The sequence below is a fragment of the Prionailurus viverrinus genome, chromosome E2, assembly GCF_022837055.1.
Source record: "Prionailurus viverrinus isolate Anna chromosome E2, UM_Priviv_1.0, whole genome shotgun sequence".
NCBI classification, from domain to species: Eukaryota; Metazoa; Chordata; class Mammalia; order Carnivora; family Felidae; genus Prionailurus; species Prionailurus viverrinus.
In genome coordinates this window covers 4,173,731-4,194,498 of record NC_062575.1, presented here as the reverse complement: position 1 = coordinate 4,194,498, position 20,768 = coordinate 4,173,731, and the positions used below count along the sequence as shown (strand labels likewise).

The 20,768-nt window shown below is 44.9% G+C and overlaps 1 protein-coding gene across 2 annotated transcripts; it reads right to left on the bottom strand.

The window, feature by feature from the left end:
* Positions 1-2,190: 2,190 nt before the first annotated feature.
* Positions 2,191-19,176, bottom strand: LOC125152382 (V-set and transmembrane domain-containing protein 1-like). Of its 2 annotated transcripts, XM_047834183.1 has the most exons (9): positions 19,003-19,176; positions 13,687-13,722; positions 13,276-13,560; positions 10,048-10,086; positions 5,509-5,601; positions 5,369-5,396; positions 5,159-5,196; positions 5,021-5,052; positions 2,191-2,392 (listed from the first exon to the last, which is right to left on the bottom strand). In XM_047834183.1, exons 1-9 carry the CDS (start codon positions 19,034-19,036, stop codon positions 2,360-2,362), a joined length of 618 nt encoding a protein of 205 aa, XP_047690139.1. In that variant the 5' UTR covers positions 19,037-19,176; the 3' UTR covers positions 2,191-2,359. The 2 variants fall into 2 exon arrangements, with proteins under 2 accessions (XP_047690139.1, XP_047690140.1); XM_047834184.1 differs by lacking the exon at positions 13,276-13,560.
* Between the last annotated feature and the right edge of the window lie 1,592 nt (positions 19,177-20,768).

Below are 20,768 nucleotides of genomic sequence, written 5' to 3'. Positions count from 1 at the left end.
TAATGTTTATTTATTTTTGAGAGAGACAGAGACAAAAATGCAAGTGGGTTAGGGACAGAGAGAGAGGGAGAGACAGAATCCGAAGCAGGCTCCAGGCTCCGAGCTGTCAGCACAGAGCCCGACGCGGGGCTTGAACTCATGAGCTGTGAGCTCATGACCTGAGCCGAAGTCGGACACTTGAGCCACCCAGGCGCCCCTCTGAGCACAATGTTTTTAAGGTTCATTTGTGTAGTGGCATGTTATTCTTTTTTGTGGCTGAACAATATTCCCTGGTATGGTTAACAGCTAAATTCTATGCAGTGGATAATGAGCCAGACCCACAAAATTCCCCCGAGGCGATTTCCAAAAGCATAATATTGAGGACAATTAAGTCACAGAATTATAATATACAACATGATTCCGTATATTTGTATATATACTAATAACACAGAGAATCTTGCCCTATATTGAATATTAGTAGATGTCTGTGTAGTGAAAGTGAAAAAATGCATAAGAATAACATACAGCAGGGGCATCTGGGTGGCTCAGTCGGTCAAGCGTCTGACTTCAGCTCAGGTCATGATCTCATGGTTCGTGGGTTCAAGCCCCACATCAGGCTCTGTGCTGACAGCTCAGAGCCTGGAGCCTGCTTCTGATTCTGTGTCTCCCTCTTTGCCCCTCCCCCACTAATGCTCTGTCTCTCTCTGTCCCTCAAAAAAGGAATAAAGGTTAAAAAAAGATTTTTTTAATTAAAAAAAATAATAACAGGGGCGCCTGGGTGGCTCAGTCAGTTAAGTGTCTGACTTCGGCTCAGGTCATGATCTCGCAGTCTGTGAGTTCGAGCCCCACGTCAGACTCTGTGCTGATAGCTCAGAACCTGGAGCCCATTTCAGATTCTGTGTCTCCCTCTCTCTCTGACCCTCCCCCATTCATGCTCTGTCTCTCTCTGTCTCAAAAATAAATAAACATTAAAGAAAAAAATTAAAAAAAAAATAACATATAGCAGCTTGGATAATGTTCACCTCTGGGGAGAGAGGAAGGACAAGAGATTGGATGTGGTAGTGGTGAAACACAGCAAAAGTAAGGTCAGTGTGCCTGTTTCCATTTATACTATTTGGTGTTTTCCATTATGGTTGAATCACTTCATAATTAAAAACCTAACCTAGAAAGAGAAGAGTTACCCTGTATATGCTTGTGAGCTAAGAATATTTACATGTGCATCCTGAATGCTTATACTTTGGTTCATTCACATATTAAACAGTGACTTCCAAACCTGATTGGCTGACATAACTTTGGAATCAGAGCTCGTGTATTTGTGTTGATACGTAACTGGCCATTCGGTGTCATTGTCACACAAAAGAGCCCACCCTCAGAAAAATCCTTACAATGACATAATACGTAAATTAATGAAGTGATGGGTGCCAAATAACAACACCAACATATACTTGGCAAGTCTAGCTTCGTCGTATCCTTCGATTTCAAAGAAATAGTGTAGATAGAAACACGATGGCACTGAGAAAACTCTCCCATTCGCATCAGAAAGGAAACTGGTCTTAACTTTAAGACTGGATGGCTCTGCCCAGCACGGCTTGGAAGGATCATGAACCAAATATGTTTAGTGACTTACCCCGGTGCATGCGACTTAGGGTTGTGTTTGATAGGTCGTAGTTGGGTGCCTACATTTGTGGCTTGTATCTTGTGCTCCTTTTCAAAATCCCTTGGTCTATGGGATGCCTCACCCAACAGCAATCAATGGAGTTTTCTGGGGGAACAGTTTTCTATGCTTTCAAAATCCCTTGGTCTATGGGATGCCTCACCCAACAGCAATCAATGGAGTTTTCTGGGGGAACAGTTTTCTATGCTTTCAAAATCCCTTGGTCTATGGGATGCCTCACCCAACAGCAATCAATGGAGTTTTCTGGGGGAACAGTTTTCTATGCTTTCAAAATCCCTTGGTCTATGGGATGCCTCACCCAACAGCAATCAATGGAGTTTTCTGGGGGAACAGTTTTCTAGGTATGGGGTGCCATCTAGAATTCCCTAAGTGGGTATCCTGGTACTACCAGCCCATACACATGGTATGTGTTCTTAGCCTATGTTTTAAGCCAAACCGTACTAAAGTCACACTCCAAATTTTGGGGAAATCCAGCCAGTAATTCTTGAGAGGTGTGGAAGCAAAAAAGCAGAAACTTCATTTTATTACTATGGATTATGAGCCAAGGACACACAGTGACCTGGTTTCCCTGTGTTCGGTCACCTCCACCACCTCAAATCACGTTCTCCTCCTTCCAGGGATCCTACAGCACTGTCCGTTCACAGGATCCTGGGGGCTCCTCGGCGGGGGACAGAAGCCGCCGCAGGTGGTGCCTTGGGGTTTCGATCAGCATAGCTCACTCCCTGGGGGTCTTTCAGCCTTTGGGGAAAAGAGATGGGCATTTAGAGCTTAGCTGTCTCCTATGGTACCTACAAGCCACATATGGCTATTTACATTTAAGTGAATTAAAGTTGAATCGAACTCAAAACTCAGGTCCTCAGTCACACCAGATGCGTCTCAAATGTGCACAAGCCACATGCAGCCAGTGGCTGTTGTATGAGCACAGCTTTGGGACACTTCCATCATGGCGGGAGGTCCTACTGGACAGAGCCATTCTAGGAATGGCCATGTTTCACGGACGATGAGGGTTTTGACTCTGGTTTTTTTTAAATTTTTTTTTCAACATTTATTTATTTTTGGGACAGAGAGAGACAGTGCATGAACGGGGGAGGGGCAGAGAGAGAGGGAGACACAGAATGGGAAACGGGCTCCAGGCTCCGAGCCATCAGCCCAGAGCCGACGGGGGGCTTGAACTCACGCGAGATCACTCGAGATCTCGCGAGATCGTGAACTCCCGGACCGCGAGATCGTGACCTGGCTGAAGTCGGACGCTTAACCGACTGCGCCACCCAGGCGCCCCTTGACTCTGGTTTTAATGAAACGATGCTAATGAGTATAACTGGGACTAATAACAGTCATTGCAAATGTATGGTTTTGAGAATAAGAACTACTATCCTTCAAGAATTCCTACTGGTTATGTAATATTACACTGTTTTTAAAACAGTGTTATTGGGGCGCCTGGGTGGCGCAGTCGGTTAAGCGACCGACTTCAGCCAGGTCACGATCTCGCGGTCCGTGAGTTCGAGCCCCGCGTCGGGCTCTGGGCTGATGGCTCAGAGCCTGGAGCCTGTTTCCGATTCTGTGTCTCCCTCTCTCTCTGCCCCTCCCCTGTTCATGCTCTGTCTCTCTCTGTCCCAAAAATAAATAAACGTTGAAAAAATTTTTAAAAAAGTGTTATTAAGATATAATTTATGTACCATGTGTGCAATTTGATGACATTTAGTGAATCGGTACAATGATGTGGCTGGCCATCGCCACAATAAGTTTTAGAACATTCGTCACCCAAAAAAGTTCCCTCGTGCCTATGTGCAGTTACACCTGCTCTCCCCACCCCAGCCATAGGCCACCACTGATGTGCTTTTTCCTGGAGATGTTACACAATGGAACACCACCATGGACAGTCTTCTGTATCTGGCTTTTTTTCACTTAGCAAAATGGTTTTTGCAATACATCCTTGTACCAAAGGTACCTATCACTAGTTTCTTCCTTTTTTATTGCTGAATAGAATTTCACTGTATGGAGGTAGCACATCGTAATATTATATTATTTTAATATTATGATCAACAATTTGCTAATCAATGTCATTAATCCAACGCTTAAAATAGGCCAGATTTGTTCATTGAGGCTTCATTTGTGAATCTGTGAACTATGTTTTTCCATACCTTAAAAAATTATATGAATATCTAAGTGAATGCCATGTGCATAAATATTTTTTAAACACAACATTGAACCATTTGTACTTTTTGCTAATGCCTCTTTTTACTTGCTCTGACATAAAGAATAAACCAATGGACCTCTGTGTCCTATGGAAAAAATGTATAAACGTTATCTGTTATTGCTCTTAGAGGTAATGCTAATTAAAAAAAATTTTTTTTTGTTCATTTCTGACAGAGACAGAACGTGAGTGGGGGAGGGGCAGAGAGAGAGGGAGACACAGAATCCGAAGCTGGCTCCAGACTCCGAGCTGTCAGCACAGAGCCGGACACGGGGCTTGAACTCACAGACCACGAGATCATGACCTGAGCTGAAGTCAGACAACAAACTGAGCCATCCAGGTGCCCCAAGGTAATGCTAATTAATGTTGAATCACAAGTAAACAGTATTTTAAATAGAAAAAAATGATGTACATTGGTTAACATTTGTTAATTGATGCTTTTATGCCATCTGAAGTTTAAAATTTGCTGGAAACTCCAGCAAACCCTTTATGATTAGCACATCAGTGGATTCACACAGGCCTTCTCATGGGGGATTTTGATTCCCACTCGATATGGGAGGCAATGAAGGGTCCAGATCACAGGGGTTTCATGATTTGTCTCAGACCATATTGGTAATAAATAGTAGCCATGGGCAGTTGGAGTCTAGCTACTTGGGAACAAAAAGCCCATGTATCTTTGTTGATTGAGATGTAACTGACATATAACATTGTATAGGTTTTACCACTGTGGTGGTAATCGTGTTGCAATATATAAATGTATCAAGTGTTTATTTGATACATTTATATATTGCAACATGATTACCACCATAGTGCTAGCTAACACATGAATCCCATCACATAATTACCGTGTCTTTTCCAAGCAGTGAGAACAGTTAAGATGTAATCTCTTAGCAACTCTGAAGTTCCAATACATCGTTACCGACCATGATCACAATGCTGTGCATTTCATCTCCAGAACTTACTTATCTACCAACTTTCTCACCTCCTGGTAACCACCATTCTGCCCTCAGTTTATATGAGTTTGGCCGAAGCATATGTTTTTAAACACAATGTTCATTGGCCTCCGGTCAATTGTGTGAGCTGGGGGCAGTCATATAACCAGAGTGTGGGTTAAACCAGCGGGTGAACAGGGTCAGCCTATGGAGATAAGTGAGCTCGTGGGGAGAACTCACCGAGACAGATGTCCTTTCCAGGTCGGATGAATCTGCATGTGAGAGAAAGGGGGAAAAAAATCAGTTCTCAGATTGCAGGAGTCAGACTTACCCTTCCTATCCCACCATGCCCATGTGGTTTCTTCCCTTATCACTCACCCATAGCCTCCTGCTGGGACAGTTTGGAATGGCTGGTTCTGAGAGACAGAAACACATTAAAGTGTGGGATCTGAAGACTGGGGGAGAGGATAGGGTTTTGGACAGAAGAAGAGAGTCACAGCATGGGTTGGACGGGAGTGGGAATCACAGACACGCAAACAGGGTCTGTGAAAGGTGGGAGGGGGCACGAGATACGTTGAGTTTATCTACCTCTTGGTGGATTCTTCATGTGACAAATCTACAAAAAAACACATAATAATAATAATACAGGGAGGAATTTAGCTGATGAGAAAATCCTTCACTTCACTCCCCTTCCCCAGTGTTTTCGATCGGTGCATCCCTGAACTCACCATGCTGGGTGCATCTGTTGATGAGGAAGACGGAGAGGAAGAGGAGCAAAATGGAGAGACAGCTGCAGGTGGCAGCAATGATGGATCTGGTGACTGGTGGGAGAGGAGCAGGTCACACAATCAGTTTGGCTGCCCAGACACCCTGATCTGCATGCGGCAGGACAGTCATCAGCAGCTAGACAATCCGGCTTCTAAAGCCTCCAGCTGCTGCTTCCGAGCTGGACCTTCCGATGTCTTAGGGGAGTGAATCTGACTTTCCCTTTCCCCATTCAAAGCGAGGATGGGAATAGTAGCTACTGACTGCACTGCATGGTGGGGGGCTGGGGGGGTAACCAGGTGGGCACTCCCAGAGAGGCCCTCACCCAAGGGAAATTCCCAATCAGTGTGTCAGCCATATCAATAATAATGAAGATTTATGGGGCGCCTGGGTGGCTCAATTGGTTGAGCATCCGACTTCGGCGCAGGCCATGATCTCACAGTTCGTGGGTTCAAGCCCCACGTCGGGCTCTGTGCTGACATCTCACAGCCTGGATCCTGCTTCAGATTCTGTGTCTCCCCCTCTCTCTGCCCCTCCTCTGCTCATGCTCTGTCTCTTTCTGTCTCTCAAAAATAAATACATGTTTTTAAAAAAATTAAAAAAAAAAAAAAAGTCACACAGCCGGGATGGGCTTCAAGTCCTGGGATGTCTAACCCTTCAGGCCAGGCGGCCCCGGGTCCGGGCAGCTCTGTGCTGGCCACTGGGTGTGGAAACCCCAGAGAAGTGAGCTCACAGTCTGGGCAGATACGCGTTTCCCCACATAACGGCGATGCTGGCAGAGGCAAGTCCCATCAGACATGAATGGAAGTCCCAAGTCTCTCCCAGTTCAAGGGTTGTTTAAATGTTATACACCCCTGGGATATTATTCAGAAAATCCTACCATCTGCAACAAAGCCTATGAAACCTGGAGGGCATTATGCTAAGGGACATGAACCAAAGGCAAACACTACATGATTGGATTCCACTTACACTTGGAATCTAAAAAATTAAAAAAAAAAATTTTTTTTTAAATTGAACTCATAGAAGCAGAGAGAAGATGGTTGCCAGGGGCTGAGGGCGGGGTAAGTGGGGAGAAGCTTCCAGTTAAAAGATGAATAAGGATTCCTGGGTGGCTCAGTCGGTTAAGCGTCTGACTTCAGCTTAGGTCATGAGTTCGAGCCCCGCGTCGGGCTCGGTGCTGACAGCTCAGAGCCTGGAACCCGCTTCGGATTCTGTGTCTCCCTCTCTCTCTGCTCCTCCCCCGCTCCCACTCTGTCTCTCTCTCAAAAATAAATATTAAAAAATATTTTTTTTTACATATGGAAAGAGGGGCAACTGGGTGGGTGTCTCAGTTGGCTGAGTGTCCCGACTTCGGCTCAGGCCATGATGGCCCCACGTCTGGCTCTGTGCTGACCGCTCAGAGCCTGGAGCCTGCTTCGGATTCTGTGTCTCCCTCTCTCTCTGCTCCTCCCCCGCTCCCACTCTGTCTCTCTCTCAAAAATAAATATTAAAAAATATTTTTTTTTACATATGGAAAGAGGGGCAACTGGGTGGGTGTCTCAGTTGGCTGAGTGTCCCGACTTCGGCTCAGGCCATGATGGCCCCACGTCCGGCTCTGTGCTGACCGCTCAGAGCCTGGAGCCCGCTTCGGATTCTGTGTCTCCCTCTCTCTCTGCTCCTCCCCCGCTCCCACTCTGTCTCTCTCTCAAAAATAAATATTAAAAAATATTTTTTTTTACATATGGAAAGAGGGGCAACTGGGTGGGTGTCTCAGTTGGCTGAGTGTCCCGACTTCGGCTCAGGCCATGATGGCCCCACGTCCGGCTCTGTGCTGACCGCTCAGAGCCTGGAGCCTGCTTCGGATTCTGTGTCTCCCTCTCTCTCTGCCCCTCCCTGTCTCACACTCTTGTCTCTCGCTCTCACAAAAATAAATAAATATTAAATTTTTTTTAAAAAGGTGAATAAATTCTGCACATGTAATGTATCGTATGGTGACAGTAGCTGATACTCTATTGTATAATTGAAATTTGCTTAAAGAGATCTTAAGCATTCTTACTAAAAAAAAAAAAAGTGAGTACGTGAGGGGCAGGTGCATTCATTCATTTGATGGGGGGATTCCTTTCACGGCGTACTGGTACTCCCAACCATCACGGGGCACACTTTAAGTACCTTATTTTATTTCCCGGTTACAGCTCCATAAAGATGGGGCCGGAAGGAGAGGGGTGGGGTGAGAATACCTGACTCACAGAGCTGGATAATGACGGAAGGTGCGAGTGCTGGCTTTACAACGCTCAGTCTAGACTCTGACTCACCGTGTAGGATAATGACATCGCAGTGATAATGATTATTCCCCCCCCCCGATATCCCGCCCACACCTGTCTCCCTCTGTCGCAGATGACGCCGATACTCCTCCTTCCCTGCTCCCCCAGATCCCTTTGCCGTCTTTATGCACTCTGGATCGTGCTTTCCTGCCTTAAGCCCTGGCTGCCCGTGTGTGCCACCTTCTCCATCTCCTGCACTTTCCCGTGGCATGGAGCAAGAGGCACTCACTCGTGTTCTGTCCTTTTCTTCTCCTGCCTTCTTCCCCCGTGCCCTCTACAATATCGTTTCCACGCTCGTACTTAGGTGAGAGTCTGCTTCTAGCAGCCCTGAATCCAACACACCCTCAAACACAGCGATCTGTCAGCGCATCACCAGGGACGTGAGACACAGGGCAGGAGCAGCTCTTCCCGGACCAGCAAGGCCCCGAATGGACGCAGAGAAGCTTCAACCTTCCGCTAGCCTAGATTTCTCTCCCACAGCAGCTCACTAGAAATGAGAAGTGAACTATTACAAGACTTTCCTCTTCCTATGGCCCCACACCCATCGATCTGAGCTCACCCTGAGATGTCCACATATCCTGGCCAAATTTCACATCCCTGTTTACAAGTTGCCAGAATAAACTACAAAGAGTCTCTGGTGTTGGTGTGAAGGAATCAGACGAGCAAAGGGATACAGCTTGACATGGGGCGTAAATGAAGCCACAGGCACAGAAGAGAAGGCTGGCCTCGTATGCTGGCTGGGGACATCCTGTCTGAGCTTAAAGGCTTTATTCTGTTTAGAATCGCGGCGGTATAAGTTTGAACTCAGAAAGCACATCTTAAGAAGACACCCACTAGGGTGTCTATAATAAAAGGAAAATAAGGGTTGGCCAGGGTATGGAGATAATGGAACCCACATGCATTACTGGTGGGAATGTAAAATGGAGCGGCCACGTTGGGAAATAACTTGGCTGTTTCTCAGAAAGTTAAATGTAGAGTTAACATACGCCCTTCCAATTCTACCCATGGGTAGATACCGAAGAAAAATCGGGAGCGGGGACTCAAACAGGTACGTGCACACCAATGCTCAGGGTAGAATTATTGCGATACCAAAAAGGTATGAACAACCCAAATGTCCACCATGGGGATGGGGAGAGACCGCTTAACAGGCTGGCGATTTCATTTGGGGGTGATGAGAATGTTCTGGAATTGTATAGTGGCTGTGGCTGCACAGCCTTGCAAACATACTAAAATGCCACTGAGTCATATACTTCAAAAGGGTGAATTTAGGGAGTGTAGTTATGTATCAACCAAAAAGAAAGAAAACGCAAGAGCCAAAATCACCGTTTCTCTTCCTCTTTCCCCTCTGACACTTCCTGCTCTATTTCTGACCCTTTCATGCTCCTGGATGCTATCGGATTTCAGATCTCTCCAAGAAAACATTCTTGGCATGCATTATGGTCCTAAAGCTGGAGTAGAAATCATTTCCCAAGTCTGCTAATCCTGAATAAACACATTTTCAAAGACTATTACTTATTTTGCAAGGACATTTTGGGAGATACCTTTAAAAAAACACAAAAGCTGGTTATGTCAGTGTCAACTCTAATGACAGCCCTGAGCAATTTTGGCTCTTTGGAGTAGCTTAATAGGGATGTTACAAGTTGCAGAAATTAAAGATGAGTAAGCACCTAGTTGCCAATTTACATTATATATTTGGCCATTAAAATCTGGATGAGCTCCTGTTTTCATCCAAAGATGTCAAAAGCTCTAACTTTTACAGGCATCTCTGAGGATAGAATCTTAGCCAATTCTTCATGGCAAAGCAGCATCAGGGAAAAGTAACTGAATGTTCAGCTGTGTTTGAGAATTTAGAAGTTTTAGCAAGTCCTTTGGTCATACATATTCCCAAGGCACGTGGACTCCACAGCATAGGGATCGTGCTGCCCAAACCAGACGCACAAGCTCATCCCCATTCTTCCCAAAACTTCACCATAGTGTTTTCATTACGTAAAATGACAAACGATGCACCTCATGCTGTCTTACTCATCAGATTTTTATGAACCCAGGAGGAGCTCAGGAGTCATTGCCCAAGAGAGGAAATCATCCTCCCAATCGCATTGAGAAATCATGCATCGAGATGCTTCTTGTGCCTTTTAATCAAAAAGGATCCCCTGTCTCATGAGGTGGGTATAATTTGGAAAAGCATTCTTCAATTTATCTTACCTTTTCCCCCTGGAGGGGCTCTGCGTTTATTGCGGTCATCTAGAAAACAGGAGGTAAGAAAAAAAATCACAATGATTGTGTGGGAATCTTGGGGTCCTATGTCCTCATGTCCCACTTACGGACTCTATGCCTTCTTTGGGAAGCAGAGAATGTCTTCCCCACTCTTGGGATGCTCACTGGGTTTGCAAACCAGGGTCAGAATATGAGATTGCTCTCTCTAATATTCTTGGAGTTTTGATATTATTTCTAATAACAAAAATATTTTTATGACCCCACTAATTCCCCCCTCCCCTTCCAATCCTATTTCTTGCCAGTCTTCCCTATCTCAGGCAAGAGCACGGCCATTTTGCAAATATTCTCTCCCATTTGGTTAAGTTGTCTTCTCATCTTGTTGACTGTTTCTTCAGCCACGCAGAAGCTTTTTAGCTTGATGCCTTCCCACTTGTTTATTTTTGCCTTTTTTAAAAAAATTTTTTTAACGTTTATTTATTTTTGAGACAGAGAGAGGCAGAGCATGAACGGGGGAGGGTCAGAGAGAGAGGGAGACACAGAATCCGAAGCAGGCTCCAGGCTCTGGGCCATCATCAGCCCAGAGCCCGACGCGGGGCTCGAACTCACGGACCGTGAGATCGTGACCTGAGCTGAAGTCAGACGCTTAACCGACTGAGCCACCCAGGTGCCCCTATTTTTGCCTTTTTAATGCTTTTTGTGTCATATCTGAAAACCTCATTGCCAAGATTAAGCAAAGGAGTTTTCCCCTGTTTTCTTCAAGGAATTTTATGGTGTGGGGTCTTATGTTTAAGTCTCTACTACGTTTTGAATTGATTTTTGTGAGTGGTGTAAGATAGGGGTCCAATTTCATTCTTCTGCATATGGGTATCCAGTTCTCCCAACACCATTTATTGAAGAGACTACCCTCACCCCACTGAGTATTTTTGGCTCCCCTACCAAATGCTAGTTGATTGTATACGTGAGGCTTGAATTCTGGGCTCTTGGTTTTGTTTTGCTGGTCTATGTGTGTCTATTTTTATGCCAGTACCATACCATTTGGATTACTATAGTTTTCTAGTATAGTTTGAAATTAGGATGTGTGATACCCCCAACTTTCTTCTTTCTCCGTATTGCTTTGACCATTCAGGATCCAGCATTTTTTTGGTTGAGTCTTTAGGATTTTCCATATGTAAGATTACATCATCTGCAAATAAAGACAGTTCTACTTCTTCCTTTCCAGTTTGGATGCCTCTTACTTCTTTGTCTTGTTTGATTGTTCTATTACTACGTTGAATGGAAGTGGTGAGAGCGGACATCCTTGTCTTGTTTCTGATGTTAGAGGAAAAGCTTTCGACCTTTCCCCTTCGAGTATGATGCCAACTGTGGACTTGCGTATGTCCTTTGTTATGTTGAGATGTATTCCTTCTATACCCCATTTGTGGAGAGTTTTTAATTTTGAAAGTATGTTGTATTTTGTCAAGTACCTTTTCTGCATCTACTGAGATGATCGTGTGACTTCTGTCCTTCACTCACCAATGTGGTCTATCGCATTTATTGATTGTATATGTTGAGCCATCCGTATGCCACAGGGACAAATCCCACTTAACCATGACGTGTAACCTTAATGTGCTGTTGAACTTGGTTGCTAATGTTTTGTTGGGAATGTCTGCATCTATGTTCATCAGGGATATTATATTGCTCCGTAGTTTTCTTTTAGTGTTGCTGTCTGGCTTTGGTATCGGTGATGCCGGCCTCGTGAAATGAAAGTAGGAGTCTTCCCTCCTCTTCCATTTTTGGGAAGACTCTGAGAAGGATTTGCATTATTTTTTCTTTAAATGTCTGGTGGAATTCATAAGTGAAACCTTCTGGTTGGTCCTGGGCTCTTCTTCATTGGGAGGTTTTTTGATTTTTGAGGCACTCTCCTTCTCTGTTATTGATCTGTTCAGATTTTCCATTTCTTCATGATTCAGTCTTGGTTTGTAGATGTCCACACAGGTTCCCTTGTCCATAAGTTACTGATCACATCTCCAGGTGCTTCCAGACCATGGCCAATAGGACCTGGAAATAATTTACAGTCTCCTGCAGGTTCCACAGCTGGTACTGAGGTCTGTCTGCCTACTACTCAACTCACAGGTGGATGAGACTCCTCTTGGGTCCTTTGGTGTATAGTGCCGAATCCCACAACTCCCACAAAAGCGCTTTTGTTTGTGCATGGATGCCACATTTCTGTTGTTGACGTGGAAGATTGGTACAAAAATGAGGGATGTCTTATGCTGCCATGATGTTCAGTTTGGATTTTCTTATTTTCTCAACTTGTAGTGGCTCTGCCATCACCGTTTTCAGCAGAACAATATCCATACATTTGGTTCTGCTGTATGGAATCAGAGTCTCACACTGTGACCTGGAATTGTCTCAGGATCTATGCTGAGTAAGAGGGAAGGTTTTAGGATTAATCCTGAAGAGTACAAAGCAACGGGGGTAAAGAGGAGGACCAGGGTTTCCCTGGGGACATTCTTACCCATCTCTGTATTAACCATGTCTTTTATTTTCTGTATTTGATTCTTTGACATTTTGGGACCTTGCTGACCCTGGAGATACTCTCCTCCCAGGGTATCTACTTCCTAGAGATAAGAGACAGCTCCCCCTCAAGCACACCTCTCAAATGCAACCCAAGCAATCCAGAACTCACACTCTCGACCACCTCCTCTATGGCTCCCACACTCTGGACCACTATTCCCCTGCCCTAATGACTCCAGGGCCAGATACGAGACACTCAGGGACAGCCTCTATACCCCAGAGCCAATACTAAGCCTGTTCCTTCCCACAGAAACCACAGTAAAGGTTTCTGCCCCATCTTCTCCCTCCCTCTGCTTCCTGACTAGCCCTGGTGCTTCTCTGTGTGGTCCTGCATGGCATCCCCCTCTTGGAAACTCTAACAAACACTTTTTTTTTTTTCCCCAGTGACAATCACATCTCCATCTTCGGTCATACTTCAAATTTTCTGTTAATACCTATATTCTAAAACACCCTCCACACCCACCTCATTGATACCCATTCGGAATCTCTGATGAGAACTGGTCACCAAATTCAGTTCCCATTCCCACCTTCCCCCAATTCTCTACACTCAAGCGGTCACAGCTGTCTTTTTGTTTCCTGGACTCTTCTCTCCCCAGCCATGTTCCATCACAGGGAAAGGAATATGTGCCTCAAGGGCAAACCTGAAGTTGCCTTTCTCACCTGTGACCTCCAGCTGCAGGTGTTCACTCTCCTCTGACCACTCCTGGGAGTCCATTGTCTTGTAGGCACAAAAGTACGTCCCAGCATCCTTTGGCTCCAGGTGAGTGAGGAGGAATTCAGCCTCATATCCTGCAGATCTCTGCTCCTGTCTGTACCCAGAGTCCTGCAGCTTCCCCAGCATGAATGTCACATTGTGGCAGTGACCCAGGCACCTCAAGGTCACGTTATGTCCCTGTTCAACCAGTGGGCTGGGCAAGGCACTGAGGTAGGGTTTGGTAAGTGTCTCTGGAAAGAATTCAGAGTTAGTCTGAATCTTCCAAGTGATGACTGCCAATGCCCTCCCAGAATTCAGAGGATCAGAGAGAAAACTTGGGATGCAGGAACAGATAAAGTGTATGCAAGAAAACTCACCATTCTTTTTCTCAACTTCAAAGCCCAGGGAAAGCCCTGGAAGAGAAAACCTCATTAGACGTGAGTTTATATACTCATCTTGGAGTACAAATCAGGCAGATGATGTGTGACTAATTTGTTAAAGATCCATCCCATTTCTTGAAGTTACTTCCTTGGGTTGATTAAAAAAAATTTTTTTTAATGTTTATTTATCTTTGAGAGAGAGATAGTGACAGAACACGAGCAGGGGAGGGGCTGAGAGAGAGAGGGAGACACAGAATCTGAAGCAGGCTCCAGGTTCTGAGCTGTCAGCACAGAGCCCAATGCGGGGCTCAAACTCACAGACTGCAAGATCATGACCCGAGACAAAGTCAGACGCTTAACCAACTGAGCCACCCAGGTGCCCCTCCTTGGGTTTACTTTTTACCTTTTGCTTATGTCCCATTGTTTCTCATTCAGGAGTTATGTTTATGTACAAAATTCCAGTAACCTTTCCTGATTTATTGTGTTGCTTTCCCAATTAGTCTTTTCTTTCACCATCTAGAAATCATTGCACACTTACCTATATTTTCCTCTCCTGTCTTGTATGACGGCAGTTTTCACCCTTACCACTTAAATGATGCAATGGTTATTTTATTGTGGAGTATGAGTGGAGGGTTTCCTCTCTGATTCAAATGGAGAGGAAGTTGCTCTCTCTAACAAAGTTCTTCTTTTCACAAAGAATTCAAGACATTCATGGTCCTAAATGCTTTCTTCACTCTTGGCTTTGATCTTGACAAACATCAGCCCCTCCCTCTCCTGTGTTCTGTTCTATTTATTTCATTCTGGGACAGGAACATCATCCCATGGATGAAAATATGGGAAACCAATCTTGGGGTCTGCCAAGAGTTGAAGCTAGAATTTCTCAATGCAAGAGTATCTCAAGACATCTGGCCTTTGTTTAAACTCAGAGGTCAACTCACAACAGGGACCCCCAAGCTTCACCTAGAAGGAAGGAGGTGGAGTCTAGACAGTGTGCTGAGAGGGCGCTTGCAGTGACAATGTCTGGGATTAGTAGGTACGAAATCATCCTCTGGGTGATCAGGGAGTCCTAGGTCTCATGGTCCCTTTTTAGTGCCCCGCCCCCACCAATCCTGCTTTCAGACTCATGTTTATCTCAGCTCTGATATCAGCCAATATTCTGCTCAAATAGTGATTCCCTTAAACACACACACACACACACACACACAAACATACAGTTGCCTTTAGTTCATTTTACATTGTGAAACCCTACCAGAGAATAGAAAGTGAGGGAGGGGTCCTCTTTCTTTGTCAAATAAAATTGTGTATACTTAAGTTCTACAGTATGATGATTTTATATCTATCTATCATCTATCTATCAATCAATGATTACCACCTTCAAGCTAGTTAACACCTCCATCACCTCATATAGTTACCCTTTGTGAGTGTGCGTGTGTGTGTGTGTGTGTGTGTGGTGAGAATACAGAATCGTTAGCTCAAGTCCCCATACTGTGCATTGGATTCCTCAGAACTTGTCCATCTCTCCTAACAAGGGACGACAGCTGACTTAGACAAGGAAGACTGAAATGGAGAAAGCTGTCATTAAGGGGAAGAAACCCAGTGGCGTTCAGGATAACCTGAAAAAGCACATTTCCCACAATACAGTAGAGAAACTACCAATGATCAAGTATCTGTCATTTGGCTGACGCTTTACAGACACTGACCATTTACATACTCGTATGACTTAGCAGGTCCTTTGCAGATGACTGTCACTTGCCATACAGCTACCATATTTGCACACCTCTACCATATATCCTACATCTAACATTTAGAATGGCCTTTACATACATCAAATGGAGAGCTGTACAATGTCCAGCCTAGTTAGGGGCTATTACCTTTACTGAGATAGGAAGGAGTGGGGGCCCTAGAAACCACAGTTCCCTAAAAACTAATGTGATACTGTGATTTATGGTAAGAAACATACATTTGGTTTCTGTCCTGGTTCCTGGCACAGAGGTCCTGAAACCCTTGGAATTTTCTAAGTGTTGAAAGCGATAAGCATTCTTTCATTATGTAAATGAAGGGACTTTTGGACCACACCTAAGGATGGGGACTGGTTGCCAAGGGAATCAACCCTAGGAGGACAAGGCTGGAACTTTCAGTCCCACCTCACTGACCTCTGGGGAGGGGAGAGGGGCTGGAGATGGAATCAATCACCAATGGCCAATGATTTCATCAACCATGCCTATGGAATGAAACCTCTATAAAAGCTCTAAAGGACGAGTTCAGAGAGCTTCCAGGTTGGTGAACATATGGAGGTGAAGGGGAGAATGGTGCACCTGGAGAAGACATGGAAACTCTGTGCTCTTTCCCCATACCTGGCCCTCCACACCTCTTCCATCTGGCTGTTCCAGAGCCATATATATTTATATTTTTATATTTATAATATTCTCTTTTTTTTAATTTTTGTTTTAACGTTTATTTATTTTTGAGACAGAGAGAGACACAGCATGAACGGGGGAGGGGCAGAGAGAGAGGGAGACACAGAATCAGAAGCAGGCTCCAGGCTCTGAGCCATCAGCCCAGAGCCCGACGCGGGGCTCGAACTCACGGACCGCGAGATCGTGACCTGAGCTGAAGTCGGCCGCTTAACCGACTGAGCCACCCAGGCGCCCCTGTAATATTCTAGTAATATAGTAAGTAAAACACTTCTGTGAATTCTATGAACTTCTCTAGCAAACCAATTGGACCAAAAGAGGGGGTCATGGGAACTCCTGATATATAGACAGTTGATCAGAAGCCCAGGCGACCAGCTGAACTGGTGACTGGCATCTGAAATGGAGAGGGGGCGTTCTTGTAGAACTGACACCTTACCTATAGGATCTGATGCTACCTCCAGCTAGATAGTATCACAATTGAGTGAAATTATAGTATACCCAACTGGTGTTCAAGACTTGCTTGGTGGTGTCAGGGTCCCACCCTCACACATTAGAACTGGGTGCCAAACTTGGGTCTCCCAGTTATCGTTAAATTACAACTTAACAGATCCTTTGAACTCATCATCTGGAAAGCTTGAAAATTTTTATGTAAAAGATTATTCAGATTATAGTATATTATATAAAATATTATCTTATTCCATTATAGAAAGAAATGTCACAGCGATACATGCTGCACCATGGATGGACCTTACAAATATACCAAGAAAAAGAAGCCAGACATGAAAGGTCACATGTCATATGATTCCATTTACATGATATGTGCAGAATAGCTAAATCTAGAGAGACAGAGAGTAGATTGGTGACTGCCAGGGTCTGGGGGAAGGGTTAGGGTTAGGGTTAGGGTTAGGATGATGAGTGACTGCCTTGTGGGTATAGTATTTTCTTTAAGGGTGATGAAGTCATTTTGTGGTGGTTTCATAACATTGTGAATCTCTACCATGCCACTAAATTGAATACTTTAAAATGGTTACTCTTATGTGAACTGTACCTCAATACATTTAAACATTTTTTTTTCAACGTTTATTTATTTTTGGGACAGAGAGAGACAGAGCATGAACGGGGGAGGGGCAGAGAGAGAGGGAGACACAGAATCGGAAACAGGCTCCAGGCTCTGAGCCATCAGCCCAGAGCCCGACGCGGGGCTCGAACTCACGGACCGCGAGATCGTGACCTGGCTGAAGTCGGACGCTTAACCGACTGCGCCACCCAGGCGCCCCAACATTTAAACATTTTTATGTAAGTTGGGTACTTTTGCCCTAAAGATGCACAAAGATTCAGGTATCAAAAGTCCACCTGAAATAAGATTAAGTGGAAATGCCTAGTTGTAGCGCAAGCAACCTCTGTCAAGTGCAATGGTAGATCTGGCTGGCCTCTAGAGCCATCTGATCCAGGGTTTCAGTGCTGTTAGGGCCTTTTCTCTTCACTGGCATGCATCACTCCCTCTGAATATGGTCAGGATAGGACCAAGAGCCTGGGAGCGGGGCTGAGGGCAACTACAGTCTGGCATCTTTGGAAGGTCACTTCATAGAGGACCAAAATTTATCTGTGTCCTGATGCCAGTTTGAGAAACTTCCCGACAGAACTGGACTGGCTTGCTTTGCATCATCCCTGGAATAATGATTATGGTCAAAGAGAAGGACAGTCTTATGGGTTGATTTGTGTCCCTCTCAAAAGATATGTTCAAGTCCTAATATGTTATTTGGAAATAGTGTTATTGGGGAGTAGGATGGCCCCCTAATCCAGTATGACTGGTGTCTGCATAGGAAGAGGTGGAGAGATATGGAGACAGACACAGAGGGAAGACGGCCATTTGAAGACACGAGAGATCCCAGCAAAGTATCTACAGACAAGGAGCCCAAGGACTGCCTGCCATCCCCAGAAGCGAGGAGAGCTGGGAACAGATTCTCCCTTCAAGCCTCAGAGCCCTCACAAGGAACCAGCTCTGCACCTTGATCTTGGACTTCTGGCCTCCAGAACTGTGAGAGAATACATTTTTATGGTTTTAAGCCACTTGGCTTGTGGCACTTTGTGACAGCAGCCCCAGGAAATGAATATGGGCAGGAAAAGGTCAGTCTCTTGACTTCCCAGATTATTCTGCCTTACAGCGGGAGGTTTGGGGTACAGTGACTGACAGCCACCCCAGAAGCTCAAATGTGTGTGTGGGAGGAACAATACCCCAAAGGGAAGGTCTATACCCCAGAAGAAGGAGGAAGGAACTGGGGCAGATGAGAAGTCCTGCTGTTCTCCACACACACCCTTCACCTCCTACTCACGAAAGAGGGAGGAAGTGGGGGCTTGGTCAGTGGAGCTGCTGGTTCAAAGTCTAGAGCTCCTGTATGACCAAGCCACAGTTATAATCGAGGCGTTCCTTTCTACAGGCTCAGATCCATCACGTTCAAGTTGAGGACAGTTAAAATCAGGCTGAGGATAGGGCTGGCCAGAAAATTTTCATGTCATCCATTGTCTGCAGCATAACTCTTCACGGAATTCCTGATTTGTACCCAAACTCATCACTCCACACTGTACATACCCCACCCTCCTATATGCCTACGAGCATTCATGGCAAGACTGGTATTTAGACAAAACAGGTTTGGGGACCCCATGGGAGCTCTGCATTTCACAGCTGAGTAAACCAGGGTGTCACTACACATCTCTGAACCTTGGTTCCTCATTCCTTATGTGCAAGCACCAGTACAGAGGCATGTTGTACCACAGCCCACCAAAGTCTGACAGGTGACATGTGTCTAAGACACAGAAGCCATCAATTCACATCAACCTCCACTTCATGGTAAATTTTCTCACCCACCCAAACCCATCCATCCCAGTCCTGGAGACTCACCGAGGCAAAGCAAGGACAGGAATTCTGTGATCATAGTGTCCCTTCCACCCAGACCGAGATCCTGTCTTCAGTTTTATAGTTCAAAGGAAGAAGGGGGACTGGGCCATCATGGCTCCCTCCTGCCACTTTGTGCCCAGGCTGTGTGGGTAGAGGTTTCACCCTGACACTTTGGTTCTCCACCACCTGGTGTAGAGTTTCCTTCTCACAACCAAGCCAGGAAATGATCAATGACAACATCTCCTTCATAAATCCGGTGTGTGTGGCTCCAGCTCCACCCACCCCAAGATCTGTCTTATCTCATCTAAAGTCCTGACCAAGATATTTTCTTTAAAAAAAAAAAATAATTGTCTTGGAAAACGTTTTAGAGTTGCAAAAAAAAAAAAAAAATACAGGGTTCCCATGTGCCCATCAACCAGCTTTCCCTAATGGTAATAGAAATACAGTACATTATCAAAACCAGAAATTTAGCATCAGCACAATACAGTGGCTGGGCAAGCACATGGTAATGTCTAAAATGCAGGAGTCTCTGGTAAAAGCTGGGCACCTGCTGCCCATGAGAGCAGGTTGGTCAACAAGAAAGCAGAAATGGATGTCTCCCTTTGAAGCTGAGTAAACTTGTCTCTTAGTAAACCTTGACAAATGGGTCACACATTGGATTTTTAGTGTGCTTTCTTTTACAGAAGAGAAAGTAATCAAGGGAAATTGGAAAGCTTCCATTCAATTTTTTTCCCCTCACGGGGAGAGTGTAATTCCATTTTCCAGGAACAAAGGAGGAGATATTGATGAATTAAGGGAGAAAATTCCTCTCTAAAAGTACAACACACATCTTTCTTTCCCAGCTACTCATTGCTTCCCAAGTTAGTTAAGACTCTTGTTAATTAATGATTGCCTCACATAACTGAAAACACTAGGGTTGTAATGGGTTCAAGCATGGGTAGATCCAAATGCTCAAATAATAGAACTCTGTCTTTCTCCATGTCTGGGCGCCACTTCCCACTGTGTAGACTTCACTCTCAGGTTATTTCTCATTATGTTCTGGGAAGATATCCACCAGCATATCCAGGCAGAAATAATGTACTTGAAAAAAAATAGTATGCTTGCGCTAACACTTGCAACAAAACTCATAAGGCAGACTCAACATTGCTTGATCTTGGTTTACATATCTGTTCCTAAATTGATCAATGTAGCCAGTGTGATAGATTATGCTGATTGGCCTTTCTGGGGCAATGAGCACACCTGCAGCTAGAAAGTTGGATCAATCTCATTTAACCACAGAGAGTAAGTGATAGTTGGCCAATGTCCCAGTCAAGATAGTCTTACCAGGATATACAGGATATGAGTAGTTAGACGTGCAAAAAGTCAATACTGTCCACTATGTGCCTTCGTCTGCCCATGTAAGGCTGTGCCCAGGCACGATTTTGCCTCCTTCCCAGAACTAATCTATGATTCTTCTCTCCCTTAACCATGAATATTTAACCATGAGATTGCTGAAATTGTGTGCAGGTGCCATAATGTTATAACAGCTATACATCAGCTTTCTAGAATTATTAGGTCCCTTGCCTGGAGGTGAGGAGAGTTGGGAGGAAACATGGTTGTTTGCAGATACACAAGGATTGAAAAATCATACACTACACCTCAAAGCAGATGCCAGCACCTTATTTTTTAAAAATTTCTAATATTTATTTGTTTTTGAGAGAGAGAGAGAGCAGGGGAGGGGCAGAGAGATAGGGAGACACAGAATCTGAAGCAGTCTCCAGGTTCTGAGC

Coding starts and splice junctions, on each gene's coding strand:
- LOC125152382 (XM_047834183.1), bottom strand. CDS start 19,036: ATGATCACAGAATTCCTGTCCTTGCTTTGCCTCG. Junction 5,397..5,508: donor CAACAGATGCACCCAGCATG/GTGAGTTCAGGG, acceptor GTTTTTTTGTAG/ATTTGTCACATGAAGAATCC. Junction 5,053..5,158: donor GTCCCAGCAGGAGGCTATGG/GTGAGTGATAAG, acceptor TCTCACATGCAG/ATTCATCCGACCTGGAAAGG.